This window comes from Triturus cristatus, chromosome 6 (genome assembly GCF_964204655.1).
Source record: "Triturus cristatus chromosome 6, aTriCri1.1, whole genome shotgun sequence".
NCBI classification, from domain to species: Eukaryota; Metazoa; Chordata; class Amphibia; order Caudata; family Salamandridae; genus Triturus; species Triturus cristatus.
The window spans coordinates 1,465,963,610-1,465,987,017 of record NC_140589.1 but is presented as its reverse complement, the minus strand read 5'-3'; the positions used below and the strand labels follow the sequence as shown (position 1 = coordinate 1,465,987,017).

General features: G+C 49.1%; 1 protein-coding gene across 5 annotated transcripts in view; it reads right to left on the bottom strand.

The window, feature by feature from the left end:
- Positions 1-23,408, bottom strand: part of VPS54 (VPS54 subunit of GARP complex) — a 541,872-nt gene that overhangs the window by 82,383 nt on the left and 436,081 nt on the right. For all 5 annotated transcript variants that reach the window (XM_085612543.1, XM_085612546.1, XM_085612547.1 and 2 more), the window contains 2 exons: positions 20,260-20,340; positions 16,783-16,890 (listed from right to left, as the gene is read on the bottom strand). In XM_085612543.1, the coding sequence (XP_085468669.1) occupies positions 16,783-16,890; positions 20,260-20,340 (189 nt within the window). The remainder of the gene's footprint in view (positions 1-16,782; positions 16,891-20,259; positions 20,341-23,408) is intronic.

Here is a 23,408-nt window from a genome sequence, read left to right as displayed (position 1 = left end):
TGCAGGACCAAGTACAACGTACAGCAACTAGGATGCATGTCAATAATGCAGGTTTCCCGTCCTCCCATTAACCGTTAGTCCGTGCAGTATACACAGCCGTACTGCCCACATCCCGGAGGCCGGGCGGCGTCACATAGACCCATGGCACATTGATACAAAACTGTCAGGAGCATACTTCCAGGGGGGAGCCCCGCTGCCCGCTTTTGATCTCTGTCCCTCTGCTCCCCCAGATATGCTCAGAACTTACAATCTACTTCCAGAAAACCTTAAACTTATAAACTCCCCCTCCACCCACCACTCCCTAGTGCCCTCCCCATTGCGCCTAGTCAGGAACAAATAGCATGTTTGGTGGGTAGCAGGAAAAATGCAGTAATCCCTAATCGTGTGTGTTTGGCAGGGGGGCCAGTGGCACAACTTTGTCCGCTGCGTCCTCAGAGTTCTCACCCTCCTCCCCACTGGCTAGGCTATCCCGCAGGGCCTGTACCATCACCTCCCATACCATTGCCGCCGCCTGAGCCCGGTCGTCCTGTTTTCGGTGAGCTAGTTGGTATCTGAGTGTGCTCTCGCTAGCCGCCCATTTGAGAAATTCATTCAGCCATCTCCGGTGTGTAGGCCCCGCCTTCGACTTCCACCCTTTCGTCACCTCTCTCTTTGCTAGGAGAAGGCCCATGTCTATGAACTTGCTGGACATTTTATTCTTGGGCGTATGCGGGAACCAGTGGAGTATACAAACGGCCGCGTCGTATTGTAGGTATCTATCTGCCACGTCATTCAACGTGTCGCCGACCCCCTCCCAGTACTCCTGCAGGTTTGGGCAGGTCCTCAGCATGTGGACCAGGTCCGCTCCCACTCTGTTGCATCTAGGGCACGCGGCCTCCGCAGCGCCGAAATATTTCCTAATTTTGTCTGGGGTAAGGTATGCCCTATGGAGCACATAAAAATGTATCAATTGGAATCGTGCATTCCTTGTGCTTTTTCTGGCTCTGCGCACCAGCTGCGCCCAAGTGGTGTCAGGGATGTCCACCTGCAGGTCCAGCTCCCACTTGTTTTTTAACGCGGTCAGGGGCTGGAGGGTCTCCTTCACCATCCGTGAGTAAAGGCACGTCACTGCCTTGAAGGTGCCAGCCGACATCATCGTGTATTGGAACGCCTGCGTCGTTACAGGTTCAACTAGGCCCTCACCCCAGTGCGCCTGTATGGCTCTCACCACCGCCGCATGCAAGAGGTAATCCCCTCTCGGGAGGTCGTAGCGATCCTGCAGAGTCTGGAACGGGGACAGCACGCCGTCGTCGTACAGGTCCCCCAACACCTGCAGACCTGCCTCCTCCCACAACTGCAGCCTCGACCAATCGCCCCCATGAGGGAGTGCTGTCACCATGCCCAGTGGGATTTCGGGCGCATATGGGTGTCTGACTCCTGCTCTCCTCTGCGAACTGTTCCAGCATAGGCGGAACGTACGCTCCTCTTGGGTCAGATCCCAAAGTGCCAGCCTCTGCTGGAGGGCGATGTAAGCTAAGACATGGCGAGGAGTGCCAGCGTCCCTCTCACTCTCCGGACCACGGTATACTCTCGCTATTTCCTGCGTAAAGGACTGCAGCTGTGCAGCTAAGTAGTAGAGCTCGAAGTTTGGGACCGCTAGACCCCCTTCGTCCTTTGGACGGGTCAACGTCGTGAGCGCTATTCTGCGTCTGACCGAGCCCCACAAGAAGGATGTTATTAAAGACTTGAGGTGTTTAAAGATCGCTCCAGGCACCCACACTGGGAGTGTCCGGAAGAAATATAGTAAGTGGGGCAAGGCGATCATCTTCAGTAGGGATATGCGGCCCGCTACCGACAGCGGCAGGGTAGCCCAGAAAGACATGCACCCTTGTAGGGCACGGATGCAACGCCCTATATTGCCCTCCAGCAAGGCCGGGGCATCATGATATATGTGCACCCCCAGGTAGTCGAGACAGTGAGGCTCCCATCTAATCGACTGGCAGGCGGGGGGCTGCACCTCCTCTTGCCGCAGGGGGAACAGGCAAGTCTTGTTCCAGTTAACCCGGAGGCCAGACACCCCACCAAATCGTTCCAGGAGCCTCTCCGCACCTCTCACCGCGCTGTCGGAGTTCTCCAGGAAGAGGAGGAGGTCGTCCGCGTATAGCGATATAAAGTGGCGGTGCCCTCTAAAATCCAGCCCGCCGTAATGGTTGCCCAATCTAGCCATGGCCGCCAGGGGCTCTATCGCTAGTGCAAACAGCAGGGGGGACAATGCACAACCCTGCCTGGTGCCGCGACCCACCTCAAACTGCTGTGAGACCAGCGTACCCACTTTCACGCGCGCCTTCGCCGAGGAATATAGCACTTTTGTCCAGTGTATGTATTTATCACCCAGGCCGAATCTCCGCATCACTTTGAACAGGTATTCCCATTCTAGGCTATCGAACGCCTTTTCAATGTCGATCGACAGTACTAGGGGCATCCGCGCCTCGGGCGGTGGATCATTTACCAGCCTGATCAACCGCCGAATGTTGTGGGTGGTGTTGCGGGTGGGTATGAATCCAGATTGATCCTTGAGGATCAACTCTTGCATGTGGCGCAACAGTCTGGTCGCCAGTATGGTGCTGAGAATCTTGTAATCGGTAGTGAGCATTGACAGGGGCCGGTAGGACGCGGGGTCAGTGCTTTCTCTGCGTGGCTTTAGTAGGGGGATCATTATGGCCTCGCGCATGGAGCGCGGGAGCCGTCCTCCGTCCCTGGCCTCATTGTAGACAGTTTGCAGCCGGGGAGCCAGTTGCTCCAGGTACTGGCCGTAAAATTCTATGGGGAGGCCGTCCAGGCCCGGGGTTTTATTGCGGGCCATCCGCTTCACAGCTCCCTTGATTTCCGCTAGTTCTATTTGGTCACCTAGGGCATCTGCGTGCTCCTGGTCTAACCGTGGTAGGCACAGCTCGTCCAGGTACGCCTCTACTTCTTCGTCCCGTGCTAGTAGTGCACTCTTGTACAAGCGCACATAATAGGACCGAAAGCCTTCCAAAATGGCTAGTTGCGTGGTGCCTACCCGGCCCTCCCTGTCCCGTAAAGCTAATATGGGCTGACTGTTTCGAGTAGGGTTCGCTAACCAGGCCAGCAGCGTCCCAGCCTTATCCCCCTCGGCGTGCGTTTTAGTCAGGTACGTTTTATAATCGAAGCTGCCAAGACGCTCAACCTCCACCGCAACTGCCTCACGCGCCTCGCAAAGCCCATCCTGCAGTTCGGGACGGCCGGGGCGCGCCACCCCGGCCTCTCTCAGCGCGCATTCGGCTTGGTCTAAGTCGTCCAGCAGGGTCTTTCGTATCCCCGCATATTTCCGTATGCAATGGCCCCTCACCACTATATTAAAGGCATCCCACTCCGCTGCCCTAGAGGTCGCGGTGCCGTCATTCTCTACGAAGTTGTGCCCAATCCTTTCTCGGAGCGCCTCCCGGAACGGTGGATCATCTAACGTGTCCGGCCGCAGTCGCCACGACGGGATCTGCGGAACTTCATTCATCCAGCCTAGCGTCAGTAGCAGGGGGTTATGGTCGGAGACGGTGCGCGCCAGATATTCCGTCCCAGCCACCGCAGGGAGGACTAAAGAGGAGCACAGGAAGGCGTCCAGTCGGACATGAAGGTCATGGAGGCCGGAGTAGAACGAGTAGTCCCGCTCCGCCGGGTGCTGAGCGCGCCAAGCGTCAGTCAGGCCCCATCTGTCCTGCCAATCCGACCTAGTTTTCGCCAATCGGTGCATCGGGGACGTGGGCAGCGGCGGGTGTGACCTATCTAGTGTGGTATCCGCTATGGAATTGAGATCGCCCCCTAAAAGCACCGGGCCCGCGAGGTAGCCAGCCAGCACACCAGAGAGACGTGCAAAGTAAGTCGCCTGGTCCACATTAGGCGCATAGAGGCTCCCTAGAACTATGTGCTTGCCCCTAAGGTTGCCCTCCACCACTACGTACCGTCCCTCCGGGTCCGCTATGTGTCGGGTTACCTGAAAGGGAGTGCCCGCCCGTATCCATATTAATACCCCTCTAGCGAAGGCAGAGTACGTGGTGTGGAACAGTTGGCCCCTCCATCTACGCTGCAGGGCAATGCCCTCCTTCTTCGTAAGGTGGGTTTCCTGCAGGAACGCTATCTGAACCCCTCTACGGACCAAGTAGGCATGCACCTTATGCCGCCGTGCCATGGAGTGGAGCCCCCTCACGTTCCAAGTCACACATTTTATCGACCCCGCATTAGCCATTGTCCCACATCGCACGGCATGTAACACAGGTAAACCAACCCCAGGCGCATGCGGTGGCACTATTCCCTCCCCACCAACACTACCCCTACCCCCCCCTCTCTGTATTTCGCCTTGAGCCACCCCAACTACTCCAGGCCCCACCCCCCCCAGAACAGGACCTAACTTCACAAAAGCTGTTCCCATCCAAACTGTGCTCGAGCACCCGCGCTCTCACAAACCCGCTAATCCGCAGTCTACACTACGGAGGCCTTATCGGCCCTGTGGGGCGACGACTAGTCACAAAAACCCAGCCATTGACTCTTCCCCCCCCGCCCCACAATACTCATGAGGCACACTAAAGTCCAATCTTACTGTAGTCTGCTCAGGTGACTGTAATGGCGAGCCCCGGCCGCCGTAGCACAGCAGGAGACACTGGTCCGACGCTCAGCTCTCGATGATCTCTTCCGAAGTCTGCGGCGTGACCACCGGTCCCTTCGTGCTGCTTGAGTCCGAGTGTCCCGACTCCGAGTCTGTGCCCCGGTCCTCCGAGCCGGAGGCCCGTTCCGACGGGATCGATGCCGCACCTGACAGGACCATCACCGCCTGCAACACAGCCCTCCTACCGTCCTCTGTCTGGGAGTCAGTCGGTCTTCTGGGCCCCCGCTTGCGCCCGTGGATCCTCCGCGATGTCCTCACCGGCCGCTGCTGTTGGTGGTCCTCGATTCCTCCGGCCCTGGTCCCGGCCGCGTCCGCCCTGTAAGTGTCCCACCAGGACCATGCCTCCGCCGCCGTGAGGAAGAACAGCGTGTTGCCATCCGCTACCACTCGGAGCCTGGCCGGGAAGAGTAGCGAGTATTGGAGGCCCACAGAGCGGAGTTCCTTTTTGACGGGCAGGAAAGAGGCGAGCAGCTTTTGGGTCTCGAACGTGTAGTCCGGGAATAGCATAACCTTGCTGTTTTCAACCTGGAAGGGACCCGCATCTCTGGCCCGTTGCAACAACCAGTCTCTGTCCTTGTAGTGCAGGAGTTTAATGATCACGGGGCGCGGCGGTTGGCCCGGTCTAGGGGGTCTGGCAGGCACCCGGTGCGCGCGTTCCAGCGTGGAGAAGGGCGATAGGCCCTCCGGGGCCACGACCGTTCGCAGCCAGCCGTCCAGGTATCCCACCATGTCGGAGCCCTCTATTTTTTCCGGAAGGCCTACCAGGCGCACGTTATTGCGCCTGCTGCGATTTTCGGCATCCTCAGCCCTCCTTTCCAATGCATGTATCCGATCCAGCGCCTCCGTCAGCCGGCCCTCGGCCGATTTTTGCGCCGGTATGAGGTCTGTCAGGGTGGACTCCGCAATCTTGACCCTGTCCACCAACTTGCCGTGATCGGCCCGCAGGAGTCCCAGCCCAGTTGCCACCTGCGCTATATCTTGGTGTAGCGCGTCCTTCGTGGCCGCGATGGCCTCCAGGATACGGTCTTGCATCTGTTGCAGGTCCGTTGGGCCTTGCGGGGCTCCCGCAGGCGCCCCTGAGGAGGGGCCTCCGTCACCCCGTCCCCCTTTTGGTTTTCCCATGGTGAGGCGCTATGCGCGATCCAGCTGTCCCCAGAGTCCCGAGGCTAGCGGTATGCTCCTCCCGCTGACGCAATAGTCCGCTGAGTGTGCGCCTCCCGGTGGGGTCGGTCAACCAAGGGCCTCACGGCCGCGTCCCCTCGCCCTCACCGCAATCCAAGGCTCAGATCCGCCTCCCCGTCTGATCCGCCGTTCACACGTATCTGCTCCGCAGTCCGCCGTAGCGTCCCGCTACGAGCCACAACCCGCGGTAGGGTCAGGTGCAGTCTCAGGACTCCGCCGCAATCAGCTTCTCAAGCGGCCCCACACAGGGATCAGGGGAGGTCTACAAGGGCCTAGGCAGAAAGCGTGGCGCAGCGCGTGGTGTCCGTAGGCGGAGCACGGGGTCGTGCTCGATCCGCAGTGTGCTTAGGACCACAGGGCCGGTCCGCCGGCCGCACTGCCCCCAATCCTCCAGGCAAGGCACAGGACAACAGAAGGCACTCCGCTGCCATCGCAGGAGAGACTCCGGGGGCCCAGCGGCCTCCAGGAGCGCACGACCGCCCCAGTCCACAGAGCACGGGCACCCGGGTATGTAGTGGCTCCCTCGGGGAAGAGAAGGAGTAAGAAATGGCCGCCTCACCAGTCTCTCCCGATCGGTCGCCACCCGTCGCCAGGAGCGCCTCAGTGTGGAAGGGCGTTGAAGTCCCGCATCACAGGCAACTGAACTTCAGCAGGGGACAAGCGGGGCACGCTCTGGGCACTAGCGCCCGCGGAGTCCCCCTCAGGTCAGGGCCATTAGTCTTCTCCACAGCCAAGGGGGAGGGGGGAGGAGCCTAGCCCCGGAGGACTCAAGCGCCGGTCCGGGCACTCCGGCGGCCGGCGGCCCAGGGGTCTACTCCGCAGCAAAGTCCAGGCACTCCGGTGCAATGCAGCCCGTCATCCACTGCTCCTTAGCGCCTCCGTAGGCAGCTTCTCCGCAAGTCCGGGGCAGCCGCCATCTTGGCTGTCGGAGCACCAGCGCCGCCGCGGCACTTTCCACCGTAATCGGCGCGATCTCCGGGGCTCAGCCCAGGGATTCCCCCCGGTTTGCACGGTGTGCCCAGGCAGTTGCAGGATGTTTTCGGCGGATAATCGGGCGGGGGATCGGGAGCCTCACTAGGCTGCGACCATGCTCGCTGGCTGCTAGCCACGCCCCCCGTGCAAGATGTATTCATATGCAGATTTCAGGGGTGCAACAGCGTGTCCTTTTGACACCCTGGCACCCTTGAAATTGCATGAGCAATTTGCGATTCACTAATTGAGAATCGCAAATTGAGAAAGTCTTCCCATTCATTCCTATGGGCCTCTAGGCCCATAGGAATAAATGGGGAGGTATTTCTCAACTGCGACTCGCAATTTGCGAGTCGCAATTAAGGAATGTTTAGAAATCGCTATTTTGTAAGCGATTTCTAAATGCATAGCCTTTTGCTATTCCTTATTAGCGAATCCTTATTTTTCGCTAATAAGAAATCGCAAATGGCATTGTTGATGCATGTGCCAGTTAGACACTTGGATAGTCAATATCCACTGGAGCACCGGAGTACTCGCGTTACCTCACCCACAGGAGACGGGTGCATAGGTGTGAAGATGTGTCGGGTGTCGTCGCTGGATCCTATGGATGCCTGAAGAACAGATGCTGGCAGGCGGCCAGGAGGAAGATGTCCGGTAGATCCAAGGATGGATCTTGAAGGAAGAACACCTGCAAGCAGAGGGGACAAAGTCTGGGTCACTAGCCAGTGACCGTGTGGAACCAGGAAGGAACCAGGCGATGTCGTGCAGAACACAGGTGATGTCTTGAAGCTTGTGTCTGCAGCTGCGTGGACCAGGAGGCGTCGAGGACGACCAGAACCAGGGTACGAGCTGTCCCACGAAGGATCTTGCTGACGGCGGAGTCGACGTCCCGATTGGAGTCAACAAGCCTTGGCAAAGGCAACCCACGCAGAAATGACAAACCAGCGGTGGAAAGTTAAGGGTTCGTCGTCACTGAGGCTACTAGCCAACGGGCCAGCAACCGGACAGCCGCGTCGAGCAGGGAAATGCAGAAGGGCCCCACGCAGAACTCGTGGAGTGTGGAGGGTTGATCTTCGGTGCAGATGGTGCTCGGGTTGGGGCTTCTCACTCCCCAGAGCACAACTTCGAGGATGCCTCAGAAGCAGCGCTGGAAGCTACTCGCCAATTTTCCCAGGTAGCCGGTCCCACGTCTCTCGTCGCCTCCACGGATCTCAGCTTGGCTGTGGATGTGGATCAGGGTCGGAGAAGTCTGGAGGTCAAGGCGCTGGTCGGGCTCTGCAGTCGGTTCCACGTAGAACTTGGGCAAAGCAAACGGCAGGTCGCTTGTTGGTGCCTGTTTGCACAGAGTGGCCACTCCTTGGCCACAAGGGAGATTCTTCAGTCTTCTTGTCGTCGAATGTCGAAGGTCCAGAGTTTCGTGTCTAGTTTCAGTTCAGGATAATCCAAAATCCTAGGGACTCATTTCCCACTCTAATACTAATCTTGGGGGGCTGGGTTACCTGCTAGGTCCCTCCTATGGGTGGGACCAGGGAGGGGGGTGGTTACACCCCCTTCCCTTTGTCCAGTTTCGCGCCAGGGCTGGGGCTGGAGTGCCCCAGCACCGGTTTGAACCGGACTATGCATGGGACACCTTGTGTGCCCCAGGTAGTGTCTCGTTTCTTTCATCCCTCCCTGCCCCAATACACTAAGTCCTGTCTGGGGTGGTGCTAGCACCTCCCAAGGCAGGAAACCTATTGTCCACGTCTTCCCCGCTGGAAGGACTCCCAGCCAGAGGAGGTCAGACTTGTGTCCGTGGCAGCAGCATCCATTTTATGATGCTGGGACTCTGGTTAACTTTAACCGGGTAAGTAGGATTTTAACATGTCTTCTCCCTCTAGAAGGGGGGAATACTATCCTCATCGCCAGAAATGGTGTGGTGGTAGTATTCCAAAGTGTTAGACACCTTACACGACATGTTTCGATAAAGCCAAACCATAGTTACCATAACCGTTTAAGATTATAAGGCACTTTAAGAGTATATGGTAGGCGATATCATAGAACAGCTATAAGGACATGGTTCCGAAAGCTGCAGACAGGCTCAGCTCATGCTAGAGCATCATCTCACATGTTACCAAGCACTCTGCCTAAAGGATTGTTAAGGCCTGCCATAGGAGTGGCTTAAAGGTTACCCATGTGTCTATATATAAGGTAGGTATAGGAATACTATACCTAAGCAAGGGGCGATTACACGACCTTGCCCCAGCTGAGTGATCAGCCAGTTGTGTCATGATGGGAGGCCAGCCAGGGGTGGCATAATACATGCTGCAGCCCCTGGTAGGCCTAGGGTACACCTATGCCCTGGGTACCTAAGGTACACTGTACAGGGCCCTATAAGGTGATCCTTACCAATTGGGTTATGTACCTAAAGTACATAGTATGAATTTAGAGAGTGAACAGCTGGACTGTGGGTCGGATTAGCAGGCCCACAGCCACATCTAAGTCGAAAACCAGTGAAGCATAAGCAAAAAGTGGGAGTGACCATAGGAAGCAGACCCTACTCTCCTACAATGCCTATGACGGATGCAGAGCCGCACGACGCCACCTTCCGAAGCGCCGGGGACTGCTGACAAAAACATTCCGGATCCAGTCTGACGTATGGGGATATTCTAAGGTAAGGAATCTATCACTAACGTGTCTCTTTCAGATTCACGTCTATAAGCCTGGAAAGCCTGTTGGCCGTGGTGTCTGGGAGGGTATGGGTGCAGCTGGATACCCTTTCTGGGGCCACGAAAGGGGCGTAAGGCGGATTAGGTTTAGCGAGGGTCATAGACAAGACCAAGGGCCTGGATGTAGTTTCGGAGTCCTTAAGACGCTCCAGTGCTTAATCCACCTTCTCTCCAAAGAGGCGAGAGCCATCAAAGGGCATGTATGTGAGGGAAGAATGAACATCCTCGGAAAAGGTCAGTTGTTCTCAGCCAGGCATGGTGCTGCAAGGCCACCAACGATGAGATTTCTCTGCCCAGCGAGACGCTCGTGTCGAACTTTGCTGCATCTCACCCATCAACAAAGTCCGGGATTAGTATCGCTCGAGCCTTCTCCGAGGCTATAGGCAGCACTTGCGCAGCTGACTTCCTTATTGTATGGTAATAATGGCCCAATAGAGGAAAGCACGGTTCATTCACCAACCGCAGTGATAGCCTGGCGGAAGAGAACATTCTCTTGCCAACGTTATCCAGCCTTTTGGATTCTTTATCTGGAGGAGTGGTAGGGAATGCACCAGGGTTAATTCTGGACATGGAGGCTTGTACTACCAAGCTCTCTGGGGTGGGGTACTGGGTAGGGAACCTTGGGTCCCCAGGAGCGAGGAGATGGCGGCGGGCAATAGTCCTAGGCACAGGAGCCCCTGTGCTGGGCTTTGACCAGGCCCCAATTAAGATGTTGATAAGGGCTTTATTAAACGGGAGTAAGGTTTCAGAAGGGGATTCTCCCGGCTGAAAAACCTCTGTCAAGGAGTTCCTCTCGACTGTCACTGTGGTCAACTGAAGGTTCAAAACATCAGCCGCCCTACGCGCATCCAATTCAAAGATGCTCCCTCCTCGGTTGCCACAGTAGGAGAAGAGACCCGACCAGTGTCGGGTAAGGTGTCTAACCCACTGGCCTCTACCAGATCCTCAAATCATTTGTCCTGGCTTTCTTCAGGAAGCCAATAACCATAAGGGTCCATAGAACTCTCCTATTCATCTCCCTCTCCAGGCCTTCAAATAAATAAGACACTGGCTCTGCTCTAGGAAGCATGGACCCGGTCGGAATTGAACAATGGCCATCTGGCTCTGTGTCAAGAATAACTATAGGGGCTGCACTTCCTAGGGGTGTTGGTAGAATCAGCACTGGAGCGGGCACTGAAGAAGGTCTCGGTCTCCAGCGGTGGCTCCACCCTGAATCCAGCGGGGTGAACCTGCCAGCGTGGGTCCAGTAGGGGTCCTACCTGCACCCATGGAGCTCCAAAGTGCTTCAGAGGGTTTGGCCGCCTAAATATGAGGCACATGGCCTCATAAAACTCTTTCAGCTGGGTGTGGGTCGCTCCGGCGAAATCGGGGAAGCACGGAGCGGACCCAAGTTCAGGTTCCGCTGACTTGCGGGGCCTAGAGTGCCGATATTCCTGTGTCTCGTCGAAAGGCTTCAACGGATGCAGTGAAGTCAAAGACTTCTTCACCTTGACATCTGTGTTTTTGGGATTTACCAGACTTCCCCGACGACTTGGAGTACAATGACGACCATCGAGAAGCGCTCCGCGAATCGTCCCAGAACCCTCCGTGTGAACAAGACCTCAACAGTCTCAGAGTCGACCGACGTCTGCCGGCCAGGAGCTTGTGGGACCGCTCCGTCAGCGGCATTGGGATGCATGGCGCAGCACTCCTCACAGGTCTGGGGAGTTGTGGTCCCGCCCCAAGTACCACAAACACCAAGTGGCGGTGTCTGTTACTGACTTTTGCCTGTGACAGGCCCCATAGTGTTTGAAACCAGCCAGTTTCTTGGGTGACATAACTTCACGCCAGAAGAAAAATCTCCAAAATGTTCAAGATGTCGAAAAAAGCCAATCAAAAAATGAATGAGGAGTAGCTCAGACCAGATTAGATCAGAGCTATCTGGCGCAGAAAAGAAAGAACAGACATCAGCGCACCGAGGTGGCGCTTATGAAGGTACGGTGCACGTCATTGATGCAGAACTGAACTACGCCACCTACCGGCGCGCAGGAGTACTGCTCGAAAATCATCCGGATCCAGACTGACGACTCAGTATATTCCAAGGTAAGAAATCTGCGGCTAGGAGTCTCTATCAGAAAACAAATATTTCATTTGGTAGGTTTTTATCGTTTATAATCCTTTTTAACTGAAAATTGGAAACTCGAAACATGTCGCTCTTTGTAATGTTGAAATCTCTGAAGAGCACCCTATTTGGAAAATTTAGATTTATAAACCTCAAATCGAGGAAGAGATATGATTGAGGAATGCGAAAAGAATGCAATGAAATTGAATTTTGAATAGGATTCACACAAACAATTATCCGCACCAATGGAAGTGAGAGTTTAATGGTTACAACAAACAAAGCCCTTTGCTAGGCTACCTGGTAAACAGCCACATCAAACTGAAAATATTCCGAAATTATACCACACCAAGAAATGAAAGAATTGTACACCTTGGAAGACTGGCCATGACACCTGCCACTGAACAGCGACCTAAGGAGGTAACTGATGGCCTGTGCCGGAAGAAAGGAAAGGCTGATTTCTAATAAAGAGAAACACTGGGTGTTCGAAAATGTGCCGTACCAAGGGCATGGGGAAAAATAAGAGAGCCATGTATGAAGAAAGAAATGGATTTTATCTCCATCTCAGAGCAACGCCTTATCAAAGTGAATCCCAAGTGCACACAAAGTATGGAAAAAGACCATCAAAGGAAAACCAGGATTACACATTTGAAAACACAAATAGACGACAGAAAACCCAGTCATAAAAAAGCAGTATTTATGAAAAAATGAATAATCAGGAAGTAAAGAACTCTGCCAACAAAACAAGAAACGAAAAAAGCAGTAATGAACCCTGCAACAACCCATCGGGGTCTAAAAACAGACAAGCATTTGCAATGCAATAGGTCTCGCATTTACGCGAGTTTGAGATATTGACATTGCAAATGACAATGCCTTTTATTTTTGTTTGCGTTTTTAAAACATAAATAAAAGGCATTGTCATTTACAATGCCAATAGCTTAAACTCGCCTAAATGCGAGACCTATTTCATTGCAAATGCTTGTTGTTTAAGCGCCTAGGATTCCCAGCGGGCAACCAGGGGTGAGAGGTGAGCAAATGCAGCAAAGGAGGAGACGGGCCAACGTGAGAAAACTGGCCTCGATTCTCTCAGCTAACGTATGTTCTGTTTACTGTTCGAAACAGCCATTTAAAGCCGCTTTCAAAGAGCCGGAGTGGAAACTCTTGGCATTGTCTTGGGCCTGGCGGGGGTTTGCGGATCAAGCCTGAGGCTTTAATTTGAGGAAGTGAGCCACCACACATTCCTGGGGCAGCCTAAGCCCTTCTCTTCCCTTTCCACTTGGTACCTCCATCACCACTCGCTCCCCCCTCCCCTCATACGACAGCACTTCCCACCCTCCCGCATTATCTCGCTCGGTTTTCTTTGGCAGGGAATGCCTCAATTGTTCGCTGCAAATGCAAAGAAGTGATTTGAAAGAACTGAAGAGAAAGCGAGGTAAACAGGCGAAAGCAAAGCATGCAGGAGAGATATAGCCAGTGAGCCCGTGAGAAACTGAGCGTGCGAACGAGATGTAGGATACGACAGGAGAGTAAGAACGACACGACCAGGGAAGGAAAAAAGATTGGATGGAAAACTGGGACTATTACACAACGACGGAAAAGAAAGGAGAGAAGTCAAACAATGAGGCGAACATGTGTGAGAAAACGAAAAGCAGCCGATGAGGGACAAGAAGTATCAGGCAGAGAAAGAAAGGAATGGGCAAGGAAAAAATAAGAAAACAACATGGTTAGCTTTTTTTTTTTTATACTGCACTTCTGCCAGCGGAGTCAGTTATGGCCAGCGTTCCATGTCTCTGGTCTGGAGCCAGTTCCATTGGGTTTTAAATTCTTTTAAATTGTATTCACTTAGTTTCGTATAGCCCTGCTTACTCAAAACTGGACTGTCAGAGCGATTTACATACACATATGATAATAACAGTAACGGGCACATCTATATGGGCACAAGCTGTCACAGTACAGTCATGTGAGGGGGACTTCAATGTCCTGCTCCTTCCAAAACAAGTGCTCGCCATCTGTTTTCACTCAGCCGCTTGTTTATATTTGCATTGCACTTTCACTGAAAGCGAGATGCAAAAATAAACACGGGGCTGAGTGAAAACAGATGGCCCCGACAAAGATAAGAAAATGCTTTGTGACAGCCGCAAAGCAGACGAGACAGTCCGGATGGGCCGGACAAAAAGGCGAAAGGGCGAAAACAAAAATACATAATTTCCAATGGCTGGCCACCGTTTAGCATAAACGGTGACGCCAGCCAATGGTAATGAGGGGCAGGGCTTCAAGTCCCCTTCTGAAATCTGCTCTCTTACATTATCTCTCGCCCAGCAAGCAGCGCTTTGTGCTGCAACACCAGGCGAGACCTAAAAAATACAAGGCAGAGAAGCACCATGGAGAACTCAGAAGCAGCTATCTTCTAATGAAGAAAACTTACCTCTGGATACACAGTGCAAGCTACAGCAGGAGAAATGCAAGTCCTGCCCATTTTTGAAATTTGCTGAAATATTATCCAAACTAAGGCAGCAGATTAAAATCTGTGTGTCAAAATCAGAGCACTTTATGAATCTACATATTTTGTAAATTAGCAAAATCACTTTCAAATTGCTTACACTGATATTGATTTGCTAACAACAGACCTGATAACCATGGGAAATGTAATAACAAGATTATCAGAGAAGGAATGTTCTAATCCGCACAGGGCAATTAGTTGTTCACAGACCAAGGGGTGGGGAATATAGAATTAAAACTCCCAAACAGTTTAAATATAGTGAAAACTCCATCCAAGACCCCTGCTGACAAGAATATTTCCTAAAAGATTCAATTGGTTCCATCCAATGGCGCGTATAGAAAACTTGAGAAAACAACAACATATAACTGTTATACAAACTAAGTAGCGGGCTGACAGGCCCTCGCCAAAATGGTGATGCTACTGCGCCTGCTTTACCATTTCGTAAACATACCAGCCGTAGTCCCTGCTCAGATTTTAAACTACTTAATACCCTATTAAATGATCTAATATGGGACAATGGCTGCTGCAGGGTTAGTTTATCCAAACTTCAATTGCCACCCGACAAAGGGGGGATGGGTGCCCCAGATTTCAAATCATACTGTTTGGCCGGGCAATTACAGTAGCTTTCATACTGGCTAGCTGGTTGCAACTTGACAGAGATCGGCTACACTAATGCTGTCCTAAATCGCTGCAACCGCCATAGTATATTATGCCTGAATTCCTTCTTACCATCTGACAGTCCCCTACTACTACGGATTAATTTCGCATATTGGAAAATAGCATTGCGCTACACCACTCCTCACGCACCATATGACCCAAACATACCCCTACTCTGCCTCCCCACAGATTCCGGGACCCTGACAGCGAGCAGACTACAAACCTGGATGCAAGGTGCGGTCACCACAGTAGGCAACCTTTTTACAGATAACGTCCTTCTGAATAATACAGATTGTAATCATTCCCAAGGCCTATCGAACACACTTTTTTTGACCATGCCAGCATCACATGTTATGTGAGCCTTCACTGGGCGCCAGGAGGCTCTGAATCCCCTCCCACCCCACACAAATTGGTCCAGGCACTACATACAATGGCATATGGAAGACACCTGGGTCGCAGGATATATCGTGGCTTCCGTACACACCTGCTGGTCTCTTTGTCTATGTTACAGACTAAATGGGAAGAGGGCCTGACCCGTGGCTTCCGAGATAAGGAATGGGCCATTGCTTCTTGAATATCCCTGGAAAAACTTACGTAAATCCAGATTTAAGTTCATTCAATGTTCCATACTACATAGGGCTTACCTCACACCACATAGACTCCACACCATGTTCCCTACATCCCCATCTACATGTTCACGATATCAGGCCCCTGACGCCAAACATTTGCACTTGTTAAGGTACTGCCCTTTAATATCCTCTTTCTGGGCATGAATTAGCACCACCCTGGTGAAACTCATCGAACAAAACCACTGGCAATTGATGGAGCACTGCATTTTTTTTACCTGTTTCCTAGACCCAAAGGACAAAGTAATGACACGTTTTGTAGATCAGGCGTTGTTATTGGTGAAACGCCTATTAACGAGACACTGGAAATCCTCAACAGCTCCCTTGGTTTTCCAGTGGCTGGCAGAAGTAGTGAAATGGGGGATGGCAGAGTGTGGAGCACTGCGCCAACAATACCAGGGTTTAAGGAAAAAAACATTGCACTGGAATGGGATGCATTTTTAGACTCCTTCAAAACCTTGGAACCTGTAGATATTTAGGTTGCACTACCTGCACACCACAGCAGATATTTACTGTAACCTGCATCATACTAGAACCAATGCACCACCTACGCAGCACACTATAATGCATCATAACACTAGGGCCGAACTGGGCTCCCAACCAGACATTGCAACTGAAACCGGTACCGGACAAGCTCCTAGCTCTTGTTGGTATAGTCCCACAATGCAACCATAATAAGGCTACTGATAATGACACTTTTACTGTTTACTATGACGATGTCTAGTTCATGGGTGGGAAGGTTGGGGTTTACTAAGTTAAACATGTTGTTGCCTGTATTGTTGGCTCCACTCCAATAAATCCACAAAGTTGTTTAACACATACTGTTGTCATATGCATGCTACTGTTATGTACAACACTTTAAGGAACCACATTTATTGCAACTTAATGTACTGCTTTGAACTGTTGTGGTTTGTCAGAAACTGTTAAATGTTTATTTTCAAAAATGCAATTAAGTTTGTATTTAAACAAAAAATTGCTATACAAACTATTAATGTCAGCCGACCACCTAGAGCCTGCTTTCAGACCAACAACACAAAGTATAGAGCATCCCTAAGCAAACACCAGCTGAGTCTGCATACTAGTCAATCACCTTGTAAGAGTATTAGAGCACCAGATCTGCTCCGCTTCCTGTTAAAAGGAAAAAGTAGCTCCTATTCCAACATGGGAAAGTAACAGTTTGCATAAATGCAGGACCAGTGCACCTTACACTGAGTATGCTGTACTATGATACCAAAAAATGAGAGCACTTTTTTAGCTGAGGTGCAAAATGTGAAGCTTTGTGAAACTTGCCGTCCACTCCCTGCTCATGTCGGCAATAGTTTAATCCTAAAGGGGAAAAAATGCTACAACACAATCTTCAATTTTGTATAGAAATGTATAATTCTCACCTGTGTTTGCTCCTCAGGAAGAAGATCATATATAGCCTCATGCATCTTCGCCATCTGTTTGCAGATATTTCGGAAACAGGCAGAGGGCACTGGGGCTTTCACTTCATACTGTTCATACAAATATAAATTACCGGTCACTTTTTCACGCATTCCTTCATTTTACAATACAACACTTTTTTTTTTTAAGTTTCTGACTCTTCTATCAAGATTTTCATGAAACACTGCAGACTAAAGGTTGATTAAAAGGTTACATTATACATATTTTATACCAATATACTATAAAGACTGGAATAGTGTTTAAAATCTAGCAAAGGAGGAAAATGTAAAACATCTCTCTAATGATGAATGAAGTCATTCAAGTCTAAACATTTTTTAATAGTCCAAAGGGTTCATAATTAACAAACGTAAACATACATATTAAGTCCTTTTGGCAGCCAACATGCTGTCTTATAGTGCTCTATAGGCAGCATCTGTGCCCCCCACTGAAATATTTTTGAGAGCCGGGGACCTCAGCCTAAGCAATTTCTAGGATTTAATCCTCAAAAAATACGCAAAATATAGAAACAAATATACATAAATTATTAAACATTCTCTTTAATTCACAAACAAAACAATGTAAAACAATATATATCTTAATGGTGAGGTTGTGGCATTTCAACGTTGGATTTTAGTTCAAAAATACAGTCATATGCTAGACTGTAGCAGATCACTTTTTAATTTTATCACTACTAATGCAACCTTCGTATTTTGTCAGATTATACTAGTCAGTGCACCAACTGAGGCCACCGATCGCCCATAAAACAATTTGCTGTACTTGTACTGCCGCCAAGATTCAAGCTAAGAATAGCAACTTAGTTTTTAGCCTCCAACTTTAAATTCCAATACATTTAAAGAGCGTTTTAACATTTTCAATTTTAACATATTGCTTTTTATATGTAAATGCTTTATTAGCCTGCTAATATTCAATTCAATAAAGAGCCACAGACCCCCTGGGCAGATGTCACGGACCCTAGGGGTCCTCGGACCACAAGTTAAGAACCACTAGTCTAAATCGCACTTTTCAGGACAGATCTTTGGTTTCCAGATCCGGTACAATTTTACACCAAATGCTGGCGAAAGTTTTTGTTTGTTTGTGCTGTTAGGGTGAGCCTTGATGGAGTCATAGTCGTGACTTCCACTGGAAATAGATGCTTCATATTTTGCTGTGTGCATTGTTGGGAACTGCCTCGCTGCTTGTTAAATAATCTGAAGACAGTTTTCATCTGGAAGGCTGAGGTAATTCAGTTTCCGATCTCGTTCATATTTAGCCACCATTTTGTGTCTTTCTGCCATTTTGTGTTGCCCTCACTCAGGCGGCATGGTGAACGAAGTGTTGTTTTCCCTCATCCTACTGCAACGTGTCAAATAACCTCCTGCCTCTGTTTATAGCTGGTGTCAGGATCCGGCCGACTTCACTAATCCTCGTCTGGTCTGACTGATCCCTGTTTCAACTATCTGTTGGTTCGCACCATTCTTTCCTGACTTTATCTTATCCTCTGGCCTTAGCTATTCTTTACTCGTATTCTCTCATTTCACAACTGTCCTCTGGCCCATACAAATGTGTCCTGCCACCTGCAAGTCGACTTATAAACACTACCACTGATTAACTTGTGGGGAAGGGTGACAAACACAGTTGGGAGAGAGTCTTATTTGAGTTACTTAATATCTTGTTTTCACATTCTTCTCATTGGTTGACCCTGTATGCATTGGGAGTGTTCTTTGTGAATATGTATGTTATAAAAGATTGTGCGCCACGAAGTAAAGTGGCAGTCTCCTAAGAACATACCGAGTGTACTTCTGGGACAACTGTACTTAGCTGCAGCTAATAAACCCTATCTTCTACGCCTAACGGAGTGTCCCGTGTCTCTGTTCAACAAAGCAGGTGTACTCAGGAGATTAAGGCGTACCCTGCGCCGCCAGGTCTAGGTTCTTCAAGGCACTGTACAGTATCCAGCCTGTACTCTGTACTCAATGGGAAACCAATGAAATGCTTTAAGAGTTTGTTTAATGCAATTTTGTCTGTGTTGACACAATCTTGCCATCTGCCTATGCAGCTAAGTATTCCTCAGCTCCCCTCCCAAGACCTATGTATGCCATGTTCAGTGGTCCTAAAGCGAAATACTTAAGATTGCAATTAGATGTGCATTGGTGGACCTGCAGTAGAGTTCATTAATTTCAGCTAAGCATGCCCACTTGTGTTAGTGACGACCACTGATCAGTGCAGTAACAAACCAGAGAGGGAAACGGTGATGAACATTATACCAAAGTCCAGGCTTCATCAAAAGCTTGCACTGATCCCAAGGACCTGGGAAAACTTTATAGCAATTTCTGGCTATTGGGAGGCGTGGTGGAGCGCTACATGAACTCCATTCAGTAACAGGAAGCATTCTTTCACCCATTAGTAAATATGTTGGAGTTGGCCCCACATCAAAGGAGTGAATTTGGACATTGCTCTTAAAATATTATTTATAATACATATTTATAATACATATGTATCTATAAAGATATATTTATATATATTGTTCCAATATGGCCTCTGTTTTGCCTGTAAGCACCTGACCAAGGAAGTCTCGTTCCACCTGCGTAATGCAATACCAACAAGCTCCTTCAGGTTTCACAAAAGCAAGCGATGGACACACTCAAGAGGATGACATGCTGTTTACGGTTTTGGTTCAAACAAGACAAGCCACTAAAATGCACAATCTATGGTTCTTGGAACAAATCATAACACGCCCCACCCTAGTGATCACATGACATCACAGTGACCGAACATGACATAATTGATGATGTCACTGCTTGTCAGGTTTGTGTTAACAGTTTTCTTCAAGTGTTGGTTCAAGGCTTTTTTTTCATGTTTCCTCTCCTTTTCTATTTTTTGGATTTTGTTATTATTGAAGTTTGAGTCATTTTCAGAACTATTATTCCCCGTAAGTTTTAAAAGGAGACCAAAGTATCTCAACCAAGGAAGTAGCAGTGATCTTCAGCCAGTCACAAGAAGCCGATTGAAGATTCTCTGTGTCGGTGTTTACCAGAGAAAGTGGAAGGCTAAGAATGGTCTGACCAGAGTATTTGGCTGTGTGCTGCAAAATCTGATGTATCAGGATGTACTATATTTTCCCAACCTGAATACAATTTCAGAAATGTGATGCATTATAAACAATTGAAAGAAGCCGCTAAGTGAACAAAACAATGTGTTCTAATATGTCAAATAACCGAAAAAGGTCCACATACAGTTCTGCATTTAAAAATAAAAAACTCTCAGCATCAGGTATCGAAAATCAAAATGTCTGAAATCGAAAAACAATAACTTGCATGACTGTAATCACAAAAGAATTCTCTACATATGACAATATAATATAACAAATAGCGAGTTTATGGTTGAATAATTTCTATTATGAAGTGTATATAAAACCAATAATCAACATGCATAAATATTACCTTTGACAAGAGTTTGTCAAATAAGCCATCCATTATAGCTACTAGTTTGGCTGAAATCTCTGCTACGTGGTCATGATAGTCCTACGGAGAAGAGAAGCTGGAATTAAAATACTTTTCAACAAACACTAAGTTAACAGTATTTAAGTGACAACTGTAAATAGTACTTGTGTGGCTTTAAACTGTAGAATGTTTGTTTCTTCATATTTATAACCACTGAGCTAGTCTTCACCCAAACCTCTACGATATTATAGGCAGTAACAATTTCAGAAAATGTAAACATTAAAGTGAAAACCAGTTTAGTTACATTTATTTTTGCTCACTTTTTTTTTATACTACTGTGGGATTATCATTTTATTTTTGCAACACTGATTAGATTTTGGTGCACTATTAAAGAAGTTGGCAATGCAGGAAAATGATTCAGGTATGGAAGGCCAATGTAATCCACTTCTGATATTGTTCATAATATAATTAAGACAATGGTAAGACTAGAAGCCATTATGAGTTATTCGTCATTAGAACATTGGAATGTTGGGAGCTCCATTGAAAACAATGGAGTGCTCCGGGCTTATAATGACTGGTATGAGCCTGGAGCTCCAACATTCCAATGCTTTTTTGTGGCTGTGAACAAAGGCTTCAGGGAGCCTGAGGGGATTTCAATCCCCTCACGCTCCCTGAAGCCTTTGTTGAATTTGTTAGAACATTCTGCCCTCTAGTGGCAGAATGTTCTAATAGCTTTATAGCCCTTCGTAGCAGGGCTGTACTGGCCATTAAAGTCCTGCTGTCTTGTTAAAGTCCCTCGCCTTAGGCTCGGGCCTATAACGCTGCAGCGGGCCTTTAATAGCCGGTTTAGCCTGCTACGGCGGGCTATAAAGCTATATTAGTAATTTTGTTCCTTCTCTAAATCTGGCAGGTTAAGAAGGGCCATGATGCACCACAGCATGTAGCTCTATCAAAAGGCCAAATACTACTCCCACTTTCCACATAAATTTTAAAATTGATAGGATATATAACAAATAAATTAGGTAAGACGTGTTGAATTGGCATAAGAATTTGTTCACACAAATGGTCAACAAAATTAGGCGGATAGTTAATAATGTTTTATAGATAGCATATGAATTCACCCCAGATAGTATTAAGGATGATTTCAACTGATATCAAAAGTCCTATGTGCAATCTACCTAAAGAACAAGTTACTTGCCTTCGGTAAAACAATTTCTGGTAGATGCTCTATCTAAACGCCGATTCCTCCCTTTAGAATAACTCTCAGACACCAGACTGGATCTGGAAAAAAAAAATCATTAGTGCTCTTTTGTGCTGCTAGGTGGCACCGTGCGGATCTGCATTGGCTCTGTACTGTCTGGAAGTAACAGAGCGGAGACACATTTAAGCCCCTTCCCTGCGCGCTGATGTCACTTTATTTTTTAATTTCTGCAGCATTGAGACGCGGTGCATGAACAAATGTTACCAGTGTGCTGAACAAGAACATGGGAACTTTTAAGATGATAAAAAGAGATCGAGGAGGCCAGTGAGGAGTCTACGGTTAGATCGAGTATCCACCAAAAAGAGTTACCAAATGTAAGCAACTTGTTCATCTGCTGAAGACTTGATCTGGTTATTTCTCACCTTAGAGTAGACACGCAGGTGGACGGTCTGTGGAGTGGACTTAGACCAAAAGGTCTTGCAGGACTGAGTGGGCGAAGTGCCCTTCCTGCCAGAGCTGGCAATAGTACTTTGTGAATGTATGTAATGATGCTCACAGATGGCAAGGACAGGCAATCCAAGAGCCAAAGCAGTTTTAGAAGCCTTATCCCCGAATGGGCTTACATACCTCCCGGGCACTGCCAGCGTGTATCAGATCTTGATGCATAGGACTATCCCCATTAACAGGATCCTCTTCTGCGCAGCCTTCCCTTTCTTCATTCCGGAGATCCCCACAAAAATATGTTCGACCACACACTGTGCCTTGGTACAATCAATGTAAAAGCTTAAAGCCTTTTTGGGGCTAATGGAATCTCTTCTCCTCCTCTTTCGATGGGTGATGGGGAGCAAAGAATTCTGTAAGAGTGTTGGCTAGCCCAAACAAAAAGGTATTCATGACTTTTGACATGAATGCCACCTGAGTCTTCAGCATCAACTTATCCCGGAGAAAGATGGTGTAAGGCGGGTGCACTGAGAGAACCTGGAGTACGCTCAAGTGAGGAGCTGATGTAATCACAATGACGAAGACAGTCTTCAAAGTCAGGAGACGCAGAGAGCAACTATGCATCTTCTCAAAGAGCCTACACATGAGAAATGTCAAGAACAAGCTATGGTCCCAGTATGGCATCACGAACGGCTTGGAAGGGAATATGTGTGTCAAACCTTTAATAAATATCATCACAACAGGTGATTTAAACAAGGACAGCTGAATCCAGTGAACATAGAAGGGTGAAAATGACTGGCAAATATCCTTTAATAGTGCCCACTTCAATACTTTGCTGGGCCAAAAATAAAACAAACATTAGGATGTCCGACAGCTTTGCCGGAAAGAGATCATTCTAATGAACACCATTCCAGGCCACAATTTTACCCCAGTGTCTGGCATAAATGGATTTCATGGATTGGCACTGATGGCAAGGATGACATTCACCACTTCAGGCAGCAGATCAAACACAGTCCGTAGCCGCTGCTCAATCTGCAGATTTAGGTGGAGGAGCTTGCCCTGTTGCTGCAACAGAAGATCTTTGTGAAGCGGTAACCTGATCTGAGGACAGATGCTTATGGCCAGAAGTTCTATGTGCCACATTCCACTGGTCTAAGCGGAGTCACTAACATCATTTGGCCCGGTCATTCTTAACCTTTTACAGAAATTGTGGCAGGAGTGGTGGCAGGTGGGAAGGCATTCAGGAGTCCAATGTTCCATTCCAGCCAAAATGTTTTCGTAAAAAATGTTTTTGCAGACTTGGAACACACTGCCCTTGGAACTGCGCTGCATCCAAGATGTCAAGCTGTTCAGGAAACGGTTGAAAACATTGCTCTTTGTATAGAACTCCGTTGACTGACTCCCATCTGCTCGCAAGGTACCGCGCCAGGACACGCCTGAGTAGCCGCGCGAGATATTAAGTGTATATAACATAACATAACACCAGTGAACAGTCCAGTGGCCAAAC